The sequence below is a fragment of the Carcharhinus amblyrhynchos genome, chromosome 3 (assembly GCF_965287045.1).
Source record: "Carcharhinus amblyrhynchos chromosome 3, sCarAmb.v2.hapA, whole genome shotgun sequence".
NCBI lineage: Eukaryota > Metazoa > Chordata > Chondrichthyes > Carcharhiniformes > Carcharhinidae > Carcharhinus > Carcharhinus amblyrhynchos.
The window spans coordinates 55,864,311-55,876,756 of NC_137326.1; the positions used below are offsets into that span (position 1 = coordinate 55,864,311).

The 12,446-nt window shown below is 42.8% G+C and overlaps 1 protein-coding gene across 1 annotated transcript in view; it reads right to left on the reverse strand.

The window, feature by feature from the left end:
• LOC145339630 (cullin-associated NEDD8-dissociated protein 1-like) overlaps nucleotides 1-12,446 on the reverse strand; it is a 53,836-nt gene that overhangs the window by 5,650 nt on the left and 35,740 nt on the right. The window contains exons 8-13 of the mRNA XM_080184143.1: nucleotides 8,448-8,740; nucleotides 7,440-7,581; nucleotides 5,448-6,953; nucleotides 5,131-5,226; nucleotides 3,314-3,483; nucleotides 243-407 (exon numbers count right to left, since the gene is read on the reverse strand). Coding sequence (XP_080040269.1) covers nucleotides 243-407; nucleotides 3,314-3,483; nucleotides 5,131-5,226; nucleotides 5,448-6,953; nucleotides 7,440-7,581; nucleotides 8,448-8,740 — 2,372 coding nt within the window. The remainder of the gene's footprint in view (nucleotides 1-242; nucleotides 408-3,313; nucleotides 3,484-5,130; nucleotides 5,227-5,447; nucleotides 6,954-7,439; nucleotides 7,582-8,447; nucleotides 8,741-12,446) is intronic.

The following is a 12,446-nucleotide window of genomic DNA, read 5'->3' on the forward strand; positions in this document are numbered from 1 at the left end:
AGTCAGGTAACCAACTGTCCTTATATGTTACTGCCAGAGCATGAACACAGCAGAGTGAAGGGACTTGCATTTCCTGGATTCTAAGATTAACTTCCCATAGTATCAAATCAGTTCATTTTGAACAACTTACCTGCGGAGGCACACCTGCTCGTCACCACACCCCTGCCCATTCGCCACCACACCCTTATGTGTCCCCTGTGCAAGAGCACCCTTTTGGGGCACTTATGGATAAGCACATTTACCTTGATATCATAATGATCTTTTAACCCATCTTCCACATGGTTCAGAAACTCAAAGATGTCCAGCCTGTCGAGGCAGCTGTCCAACAAGGTGTACATACATTCAAAAGCAGCTTTCCTAATGTCAAGCCCATCATCTACCGTGTGTTTGAAAGGTCCCATTTCTACCTGGAAGGAAATGGAGGGATTAGTCAGGAAACTCAAGGAAATTACATAAAACACTGGGAAGTATTAACATGGCAAGTGTGTAAATCAGAGTGGGAAGTTGCAGCAAACAAACCCAGATTTCATCATTCATTGCAGCTGCATGTACATGTATCAGATCTATTGCTTTCCCCCCGCCCAACTGTAATTTCAATGCACTCTTCATTTGTCTTAGACTGTCTATGGAATTTGTGTCATTCACAGGGCTCTATTATCTTCCACACATTTTTATTTATTGTCCAGGTTTGAGGCAGACAGAAAAGTAGATTAGAATGTGGCATCTTATGTTACAAGTTTAAGCTTTCCTATTTACATAAACTTCACCTTCACAAAATTATCTGTCTATTTCTATTCTCCTCATTTCAGCATCACCTCCATCATCTTGTTATCATTTGTCCCAAATAGACAAACTTATTTGTTCCAGGCTAGCACCATCCACTTTAATTTTCACTAGTTTCTTCTAATGTATTTCTTCTAACTCCCAATGTCTTATTGGTCTTCATAATCAATTTTCCAAATTTCTAAAATATCTTAGATCAAGTAGGATCTTCTGATTCTGACAGTAATGCTGTGCTGTCAACACATCGCAAGTTTACTTTCTTGCCTTCTCTTTTTACCCCTGGAAGTACATCAAATTGTCTGAATATTGCTCTGTGTACCCAAATTTTTATAATAGGGCACAGCATTGCTGTACTCCTGTCACCACTTGAACCATATCAGATTGTCCATCTACCATGATGTTTTCCAACTGGTCCCAATAATTTTCACATCTTTACAGTCAATAACACATTTCAGCAATGTCCGTTAGCTTTTGGTGATAGCTTTTGGCTTTTTCATAGTCGGTGAAGCATATGTGTTTTCTTTTTACTTCTATATATTTATTGGAGATTGTTCAAGAGTTAAATTCTGTTCCTACTCCAATCTAAATCCAGACTGTGCTTCACCAATTTCTGCTTCATGTGTCATTATTTCTTTCCATTAAGCTTATAGTTATAAACTGATTGCACTCCATTTCTTTAGGTTTCTTAGGTAACAAGTCATTTGTAATGTATCCTTTGGTATATATTTGATCACAAATTATCACAGTTATCGCTTTAATTCTGTTTCTCCATGAGGTTTTAGACGGTCTCTTGTTACTTCATCTATGCCTGGAGCTTTGCTTGTTCATCAATTTTACAGCATACTTTATCTCTGGTATAATGTTTGGACAATCAATTGCCTCCATGTCTTGAGGAATCCCTTGATTAGGATCATCATATAATTTGTGTACATATTCTGTCCATCTTCTTGCTACTGCATCCCATTCAAACAATATTTTAACTACCTTTGTCTTTTCTGCACCCACAACCTGTTATTCCTTCCTTTCTACCTGTCCACACTTTCACCTTCTGATACATTAACTCATTTTGAGAGTTGTTACTGCGTCACACATCACATTGCACCATTTCTCTTTAGCCTGTCTACATGCATTCTTTATTTCCTTTTCAATTTCATCATACTCTGTGTTTCTTTTTGTTCCTCTTTCTATCATTCCTAGCATCTCATCTGCCATTCTTTTCCATTTTGGTAATATTTCCTTTGCAGCATGTTGTATACCTTCTCTATTTTCCAATTTGCTTCCTTCTATTTCTTGTTCCACACTTCTGTTGTTTCTTTAATTCTGAGCCATTGCTCCCCTTCTGATATTCTCACCTTTTAACAGGTCAGTGTCTAAACAGTTTCACATATTTTCCTTTCTTGGTATTTTCAGTTCCATCTTAATTTTTGCCACAAGTACACAATGATCTGAACTTGTATCCACACTAGGATATGTATGCCCTTTATACTTGCTCATTCATTCATAATTCCAACTAAAATCACACAATAAGAATATTTACAGAATTAGGTCACCACAGTACCAAAATTGAAAATTGACAAATACTGTCGCACAGTGGCACAATGATTGGCACTGCTGTCTCACAGCACCAGGGATCCAGGTTCAAATCACCCTGGGTGACTGTGTGAAGTTTGCACATTCTCCTGTGTCTGTGTGGATTTTCTCTGGGTGCACTGATTTTCTCCCACAGTCCAAAGATGTGCAGGTTAGGTTGATTAGGCATACTAAATTGCCCCTTATCGTTCCAAGATGGGTAGGTTGGGGGGATTAGCAGGGTAAATACATGAGGTTACAGGGATTGAGTCTAGATAAGATGCTCTTTTGGAGAGTCGATGCAGACTCGATGGGCCGACTGGCCTGCTTCTGCACTGTAGGGATTCTATGCATTTAATCTCTTTTGCAACCGAGGCCTGAGTGTATATTTCCCAGGCACAAAGCTGAGGATGTAGCAGAGATCTGTCATACTCAGGGATTTCCTTGCCTTGCACCCACCAGGGATTGGAGGAGTGGTCACACTCCAAGAAGGCATGGCCATTTTAATGAGGACAGGAAGGTATAACAGATTCTGTCATGCCACTTTTCCACTCCACCACCCCAAGTGGGATCCACTGGGAAAGACCCTGCTGCCCCTCCTCTGAACTTGTGGTTCCGTAATAGCACTCGTGCCTCAGCGTCAGAATTAAGGGTTTCAAATGGCACTCCAGACACAAGCTGAAAATCTAGACTGACATTCCAATGAGGCACTGTCAGAGCTACAGCTTTTCAAATAAATGTCAAAACAGCTCCATCTGCCCTCTCATTCGGATACAGGATTGAGGAATAAAGGATTATGTCCAATGTTCTGGTCAACATCGGGTAAAGTAGTCATTCCTGTTTCCAGACCTGCTCCTGCAAAATTTGACTACCATATTTGGGATTTGGTAAGGCTATTTGGGATTTGAAGAGGCCATGGGGAGCACTTTATCTTTTAAAGTCTCCTGTGTGATATGCTTACCTCTCTGATGAGCTCCTTTCTGACCTTGGTTTCATTGTACAGCTGTGGAAGCACTGTCTCCAGCAGGTCCCTGATCAGGGACGGCTTGTTGTGAGCTGCGCAGTTGAACATCACCAAGGCTACACGTCTGACATTAAGATCTGGGTCCTCCAGGGTCCGCAAAAAATCTCCTGTATAAAAGAATGGGAAACATTAACGACTGCAGATCAGCAAGTCATTGTCTTTTGAAGAATAAACTTCCCAATGGCTGGTGTTGTTGTCCTTCGTTACCTGGATCTGCCAACCTACCAAACCAATCAATTCAAAGCCTCTCAGGTGGAGACCATGTGCGAAGCTGGAAAGAACCACCAAGAGGCTGAACAGAAATGCTTGTATTATGGGTGTTGGGCTAGGACAGAATGAGGTTACCGTAATCCCTTGGTTGAACAAGTAGGCAGCATTCCAAGGGATGAAATGCACCTCAAGCATCTGCGTAAAACAGACAACAGTGAAGAGGCAGCTGTCAATGGAAACCAAGACTGGGCAGAGATAAAGTGGGTAGCCAAATTCCCAGATGGATTTCATCAGCCTTGAGTGTCCAAACTCACGTGAAGAACAGCCACCTGGGCAGTGCTGCAGAGCGCTGAACATTCACAGAATTGAATCCCAGTAAAGGGAAGAAACTTTGGCAAGAGAAGTCACTGGAGAGCAAAATGGCAGCACACAGGGCCACCAATCCCATTTGCAAATTGGCTGAAGCTGACCAAAGTCTGGCCCCTTACATTCCGTTCATTCAGAGCTCCACAGAATGATGCATGTACCCTTATATAAATATAGCTGTGATTGTTGGCTCAATCCATCAAAGCTAAACCTAATATAGCATACTCCTGCATAATTTCAGACTCCAAGTCAGTAAGTCATGAGTTCAAGATCCACTCCAGAGACTCAAGCACATATATCAGGCTGTCAAAAGAGCTGTCGATCACCAAGATCCAGGCCCCACCTGCCCGTTAAATATTCCACAACTATTCAAGGGAGCACAGCGATGTCATGCCTCTCTAACCAACATTTATCCTCAAGCCACAGCTGAAGCAGCTTATCTGGTGATTATTGCATTGCTGCTGTGGAAGAATGAGATGCTATATTTCCTACATTACTATAGTCACCACAACTGAAAAGTGTTATATAAATGAAATCTCTTTCTTTACTCATCTAGAATATTCTACTGTAGTGGCACTATCTACACAAGGAAGAATTCAACTGTCAGTTACACCATGCACATTATAAAAACAGCCTTCCTTTTAACAATCTCCAAAACCAGGATGGGTAGGGGAAAAATGCTTTGAAACCCCCCATCCCTCTGGAAGATGCTACCCCTTTGTTATTAATTTCCTTCTCCCTCAACTGCCACCCTTTCACTTTGCAGCATTTGTTATTAGTTTGCCCTCTGGTGTATTGTACAACTTCCTATTCATTACACAAGTTTCTGGTGTAGAGCAATGAGAAAAGCACTTAGCCACTGTGGATGTGCAAGTAGGTATTCACCCAACAGCCACATTTCAGCAAAGGGAATATTCCAGTCAGGCCCACTGGCTAGTGATAAAAATGACCTTCATTGATTTTTTAACCCTTTTTTAACACTTGGGTAGTGAGCCAAATATAGATTGGATAACTCATCCATAGACTGAGGGTTGAATCTGGGAACTCATGGCCTGTATGTTTCAGCACTATGATGGTTGGTGTCTTTATCACAAGGCTGTCAGGAGAGGGGAACTGGTCACTGCCCTCTCTTACTTTGTACCTACTGGCAGGAGCCACTTCCCAGTTGTCAGACTCACCTATACAGCCTTTCAGCAGCGGATCAATCCCCTGTGGATGGTCTGAAATTGTAAACTTGACAGCAGTCACCACTGTACTTCGAGCATAGGCTGAACCTGTGGGGGCATTCAAAGCTTGAAACACTTAAATGAACAACTTTCTTCAAATCATTCTTGCATTTGATGACTGAATTTTATAACATTTTACACTTCAAAACTACCTCATTGACTGTGAAGTTCTTTGAGATGTTGTGAGAGCATGAAAAATTATATATAAAAAGACTTTTTGAAAACATTGGATTTGTCCTGTTCCACAAAAAACAGGTTTCCATATTTACCTGATGTGAGTTGTTTCTTTAGCCTGGGCAGCAGGTGGGTTGGATCAATGAGGGTTAATTTTCCTAAACATTCGGCCACCACGTTCCGAGTCCCCTCTTCAGCACACTCGCAATTTTTGAACAGCAAGGCCCAAATGTCCTGGACGTGAGGTTTCAAACTATCTGCTGGGGAAGAGCTGATCACCTCTTTCAATGAGTGCAGCAACAAGTACTGTCGCTTGGGCTGACTGCTGATCTCTTTCAGCATGAAAGGAAGATATTCGCTAAGGTTTCCCACACTGATGTTTCCTAATGCATAGGAGGCAGCTGACTTCACTTCCTCACTAGGTGACGAAAACGCTTCAAGAATGACCACCTTAAGCTCCTTTTGGGCACCCAAGTTCATGGTGCGGCCTATCTCGCCTAGAGAAAGTAGAGCCAGCAAACGGACTGAGTCAGAAGATTTGGGATTCTTCACATCTTGGACAAACTGGTTCACCACTGTACTGGCATCCTTTGGACAAGCTGAGGTAAGTGCAGCTACACATTTAGCCACAGAGTAATAAGCTTGTTTGTGCAAAACCATGCCACCACCCGGCTGAGCTGATGAATAGATGGTTCCTGTCAGCTGCTTGAGGAGTTCCATGTAGCCCATGTTGGGAGTCTTGGATACCACCAAAGCCTGGAAGAAATCTAAAATGGCATTCAGCGCCCCTCCTTGGAGCAGCGGTGAGCGAACAAGGTTGAACAGTTCTGTCAATATTGACCCACCAATCTTAGACACCGATGATGGATAGACTTTGGCTAGTGACGTCAGGAAGGTGATGGCCATCTGAGAGACATGCATGTCACTCTCCCCAATCAAGGTTGGCATCTCCTTTAAGACTGATTCGATCATCACTGGCTTGAGACTGTCACCATAATTCTTAACCAGAATATCCAGTGCAGCTAGGGTGCTGAGTTTTAATGCACGCTGGTTCTTCCTAAGAAAAGAGGCCAGGATCGGGACACCCTCACCAAGAATTGGGCGCAGGTCAATTTTTAAAGGAGAGCTTGCAATCAGGGTCAAGGTTTTGACGGTGGTCAGTCTTGTGATCTCATTTTTCAGTCGTTCAAGGAAAATCTGTAATGTGGGGTTCAGGTCTGCACCTAGGTTGTCTCCAAGATTACAAATGATCTGTCCCATGCAGGCTATCGCTCTCTCCTTCACTTCTTGGTCGATGTCAGATGCTTTCAATCTCTTTAAAGTGCTACTAAACAAATCCTTCACATAAGGCTTAGCGTCAAATGAACAAGGCTTGCCTAGTGGTCGAATCACCTCTATAAGTTGCTGAGTCACCAGCAAAGCCTCGGAAGTGATTTTATAGAATGGATCGCTAATGCAGGCTACTGTCGGTGGCAACAATGTCTTGATGTGGGGGTGAAACACTTCTGGGGGATGATTGCAAAGGATGACATGAAAGAAGGTCAGTGCATCAATCTTCATATTTGAAGTACTCGATTTGTCAGTGAGAGAGTAAATAATGCCTGTAAAAAGGAGAAAGTTGGATTAGTTTATTGTAACTGAGCATTCAAATAAGTACTTCTCCACAAGTTTTCTTTGTAAAACCTAAGTCTATCCAGAACTTCAATTCTTCTAATAGGAAACATCCCACACGCATCAAAAGGGTACATGGACAAAGCAATTCATTTGGTACACAACCCTTTCTAGCCTCATGCAACCTTTCAGATTTCTACTTTATTGGTACCACCAAGGTTGGTATTCCTTTGAACTTTTATCTCTTGTTCCTAATTCCTCTGGTGGGTAAGCTTGGAAAACTGGCCCTCTGCTTGGCAACTCCAGATAGCAACATGCATGAGAGGAGGAATTCAGAATCTGTGGGATACTGAAGCTTTGGGGAGGGAGCAGTATCCCACTTTTCTGAAAATATGGCCTATTAGTGCACTCCTTACCAACCCTAGCAGATGTACTGTTTTGAGTGTCTCTGCACCCACTGCTGCCATTGTTCATACCTGGTACCAAAGCTGGTATGTGCTCTGATAAGCCTCCGGGTAGGACACTGGCCAATTCGGTAAGGAGGTTGAAACAGCCTTGTCGAGTCTTCATACTTTTCTCCTTGAGCTGCTTATGCAAAGCTTTCACTATACTAGGTACCTGCAGGGCAAGGGATATGTGGAGGAAAAAGAGAGGGAGAGGGTATACACGAGTGGGAATATGAAGAAGGAGAAAAAACATTTAAAAGTAACATCAATTAGTTACTCAGTAACCTGCTGATTTAATTTCAGAAGACACTACCTGCAATTAATAGGTCTGAATCTTTGCTCTTGCATCAGGGGAACAGAGTTGGGAAAATCCCAGTTCCACAAACCAAACTTGGGGGCCTCCAATGGTCAAATTTTCATTTGCGGTGGGGGCAGGTTCGTCACTCACAGAAAGAGTTCAGAGGCAACACAGGGACTGCCGAGGTGGGCTGGGTGAAAGACTGGCCTCAGTAACCCAGCATTTTGTCCCATTTGCGAAAACAACCCCAATAAATTATACATCAGTCTTGTAGCCTCCACCTCCCCAACCCCCAGATTCCCCAGGCACCATACATGCCACCTCATTCTCTCCCCCAACTCCTCCATGGCCCTCACTGTCTCCATGCCAACCAATGTCCCTTCACCTGCACCCCTACTCCTCCACCATTTGTGCCATTATTGCCTTGTGAATAATTTAGTATCAACCTATTACTATGCCTATAACATATAACCTGTTACCACATATGCCACTCCCTGGCGGCCTTACATTAGATCAATCCTAGGTAGTTACAAAATTGCCAATCTCTGCTGTGTTGGTAATCTCAGTGAGGGACAGACCACTGTGCCTGCTCTCAGTGTTCCTGAGATTGGAAGGAAAGAATGACGTATAGTGTTCTCCACTCTCATGCAGCTGCTGTATGAATGTTTTACAAGGGCAGACTACTGTTAAGGGAAGGAGAGGAAACTGGGGATTAATACCCACCTATAGAAAATACTCACTTGGAGTTGGAGCATCATTAGGGGCATGTCTCCCTGTCCCAGGGCATCCGCAGTCTGCAACCAGCTCTGGACTGGTTTGGTCTGCTTCAGGAGAGACACATAGGCGTGAAATATGTCAGCCTTCACATTCTCCTCTCGCTCCTTGAATCGCCCAATTAGGGCCGGCGAGACTGTCTTGTAAAACTCCTGCAGCATCTCATGCCTCGTGCTCACGATAGCATCTAAGCACTTGGTGGAAGCTCGACGCACCTTCCAGCTCATGTCGTCATCGTCTGTGTACTCCTCTTCACTATCTGAGGCGAGCATAGGAAACACAATGAGGTCCATGGCCTACAAAGGCATCAAGCCCCCTCCTACAGCACCTGGCCAAGGCTGACTTCCTCAAAATATTTGTGGGTTAAGAACAATGCAGTCCAACAGTGTGATATGCCAAGATGGTTATTTTCCTTTAGGGTCAAAGCAGCATGGAGATCTCCTTACTGTCAAAGACCAATATTTATCTCTCAACTAATGTCATTATAACAGATGATCTCCTTATTAATCTCATTGCTGCTTGTGGGTTTTGCTGTTCTCAAATTGCCTACCTTATTTCCTACCTTACAACAAGGGACACATTTCACAAGTACTCCACTGGCTGTGAAATACTTTAGGGTATCCTGAGGTTGAACAAAGCACTACAAAAGTCTTTCTTCCTTCCTTTGTTTGTTTGGGGAGATGAGGGGTAGACAGGGTCATGGCCCTATCACGTGGAAAATCTAGTCATCCCAAAAATGAGGTTGGCATTTAGGTTAGTGTCAGCTAGATTTGTGAAGAACATCAGTTTTGTAAAAAGACTCCCAAACCAAGTTAGTGAGAATCCACACTGGTGCAGTGTGTTTGATGGGTCTGGAGAGCAAAATCACTCATTGCAATCCAACCCACACATCCGAACCTAGAGTGTTGATGTTGACAGGAAACACTGCTCAAGAATCTTTCAATTGCACGTGTGGATATTGCTGGAGTTTAATCAGCTAATGAAAGGTTTGCTTCCCTTTATTCCCCACTTTTGTTTCAATTACTGTTGTGATCAAGGTCTGGAATGGTCTGTCAGTGCCAAGGGAAGGGAGCATTTTCCCCACTGTAGGCATCATTAAGTCCCAGGTTAAGTACAACACAGAAGTAAGCAAAGTCAAGCTTTCCCTATGCTGCACTATCAAGCATTCTCATCAAAGCAGATGGTAGGTACACAGTGAGCAGTCTCTATATTATTTACAGAGGTAGTGGATTCACGGATTGTCCCGATATTCTGCATATGTGCCAGCAGATTAGGCCAGTTAGCCTAACATCTACCATTAGGAAAATGCTGGAATTTATTATTAAGGAATCTGTAGCAGGAGACAGTGGTCTAGTATGATGTCACTGGACCAGTATTTCAGCAGCCTTGGGGACATGGGTTCAAATCCTAGTAGCTGGTGGAATTTAAATTCAATTAATTAATAATTTTAAAAAACTTCTGGAACAGAAAAAAATAGTCTCAGTCTCCTGTCACCATTGCTATCATCAACTGTCATAAGATCCCACCTTGTTCACTAATATCCTTTAGGGAAGGAAATCTGCCATCCTTACCTAATCTGGCCTACACATGACTCCAGAACCACAACAATGTGGCTAACTTTTGAATGCCTTTCAAGGTCACTCAGCTGTGCTAAGCTTCTACAGAAAAGTCAAAAAGGAATAAAAATGGATAGATAACCTGGCATTAGCCTAGGCACCAGAAACAACAATGGCACACACAGCTATTGAACCTGCAAAGTATGTCTTATTAACTGGGGGTTGGTGCCAAAATTTGGAGAGCTATCCCTTAGAATTCAAGCAACAGCCAGACATAGTAATACTTACTGAATCATACCACCACCTCTAGCTATGTCCTGTCCTATCAAAAGACCCAGCAGAGCAACATAATGGTATACAGTCAGAAGAGTGTGGCTCTGGAAATCCTCAACATTGATTCTGGACCCCATTCAGTCTTACGGCATCAGATCAAACGTAAGCATGGAAAAGTTCTGATGGTTACCACCTACTGCCCTCCGTGTGCTGGTGAATCAACACTCTTTCACATTGAGCATCATTTGGAAAAAGCACAGAGAATAGCAGGGGCACAGAATGTACTCTGGGTGGGGGACTTCACTGTCCATCACTAAGAACGACATATACCACAAACATTCAGCGAGTTGGCCGTGTTCTGAAAGACATAGCTGCTTGAAGGAACCAATAAAAAGAATGAACCTACTAGACCATCTCCTCACCATTCTATCTCTCGAAGGTCCATGAGATATAGCTGGGAGTAACCACCATACAATCCTTTTGAAGACAAAGACCACTCATCACACAGAGGCTACTCTCCATTGTGCTGTGGGTCAGAACAGATTTAGTTGCCAAAAATGGGCATTGAGGTGCTGTGGACCATCAGCAGTGCTGCTTCATAGCGCCAGGGAATCAGGTTCAATTCCAGCCTCTGGTAAGTATGTGGAATTTGCACGCTCTCAGGTCGTGTGGGGTTCCTCTTGATGCACACCAAAGATATGCAGGTTAGGCTTTTTGGTCGTGCTAAATTGCCCCTTAGTGTTAGGGGAATTAGTAGAGTAAATATGTAGGGTTGCAGAGATAGGGTATGACTGGGATTGTTGTCAGTGCAGACTCGATGATCTGAATGGCCTCCATCTGCATTCTAAGGATTTTATGAGCAGCAATAGAACCATATTCAACCACAATCTGCACCTTTTAGTTCCCTCATTTTACCATTACCATCAGGAAATCAATTCTGGTTCAATGTAGAGTACTGGAGGGCAGTCCAGGAGCAGTACCAGATACACCTTTAAAGTTCATTTATTAATGTCACAAGTAGGCTTACATTAACACTGCAATGAAATCACTGTGAAAATCCCCTAGTCACTACACTCCAGCACCTGTTCAGGTACAGTGAGGGAGAATTTAGCATGACCAATGTATCTAACCAGCACGTCTTTTGGACTGTGGAAGGAAACCAGAAGTACCCAGAGGAAACCCACGTAGACAAGAGGAGAAGTGACCAGAGGTCAGAATTCAAACCCGGGCCCTGGTGCTGACAGGCAGCAGTGCTAACCACTGTGCCATCTACACCTAAAATAAGGTATCAATCTGGTGAAGATACAACACAACTTGCATGCTAAATAGAGAAAGAGCATGAGATGTACACAGCTAAGCAATCCCACGACCAACGGATCAGGTAAAAGCTCTGGAGTCCTGCCACATCCAGTCATGAATGATGGTGGATAATTAAACAACTAGTTGTAGGAGACAACGCCACAAATAGTTCCATCCTCAATAATGAGGGAGGCCAGCACACCAATCAAAAGACAAACATGGTTTCAAGGAGCCTGGCAAAATTGAAGTCAACAGTGAACATCCTTAGCACCTATTTGAGATGGAGATAGTCAGTTTAAAGCAAATGATTTGGAAGTCTAATCCTGTTAGAAATGGAGTTGCGATCTCCCAAAATTCAGCATCATTACAGCAAGCAGTGAGGAGAGACATTTATATCTACATTAGTTGGAAGGCATTTAAACTCAAATCCCTGACAAGCTGAGCTACATTTAACCTTGGTTCTCAATACCCCAGGTTACATTTGAAAAGACAATTAGGCTAGATCTGAAGACTAACCTCAGAGTTGAAAGGGTATATAGCACCCAATGATTATTTGATAATCATTACTAAACCACAAGTCTGTGTCTTTTTTTGAGAAAAATATGATGCTCAAAACAGAGCTGAGAGCTTTGCTCTCAAAAATTTTGGTTACATTTTAGTTTCATTCTTGGAAAATAAATGGAATCCGTATGCTCTTTCCTTTCCACATGTTCAATAAAGTTGTTTCAGGAATTTTATCAACACTATTTCAAAACTAACAGTAATTATGTTACTTCTCACACCTCAACAAATATTGGGAATGACAAAATGGGGTTGAATGGCAGCACTGTATTTGCC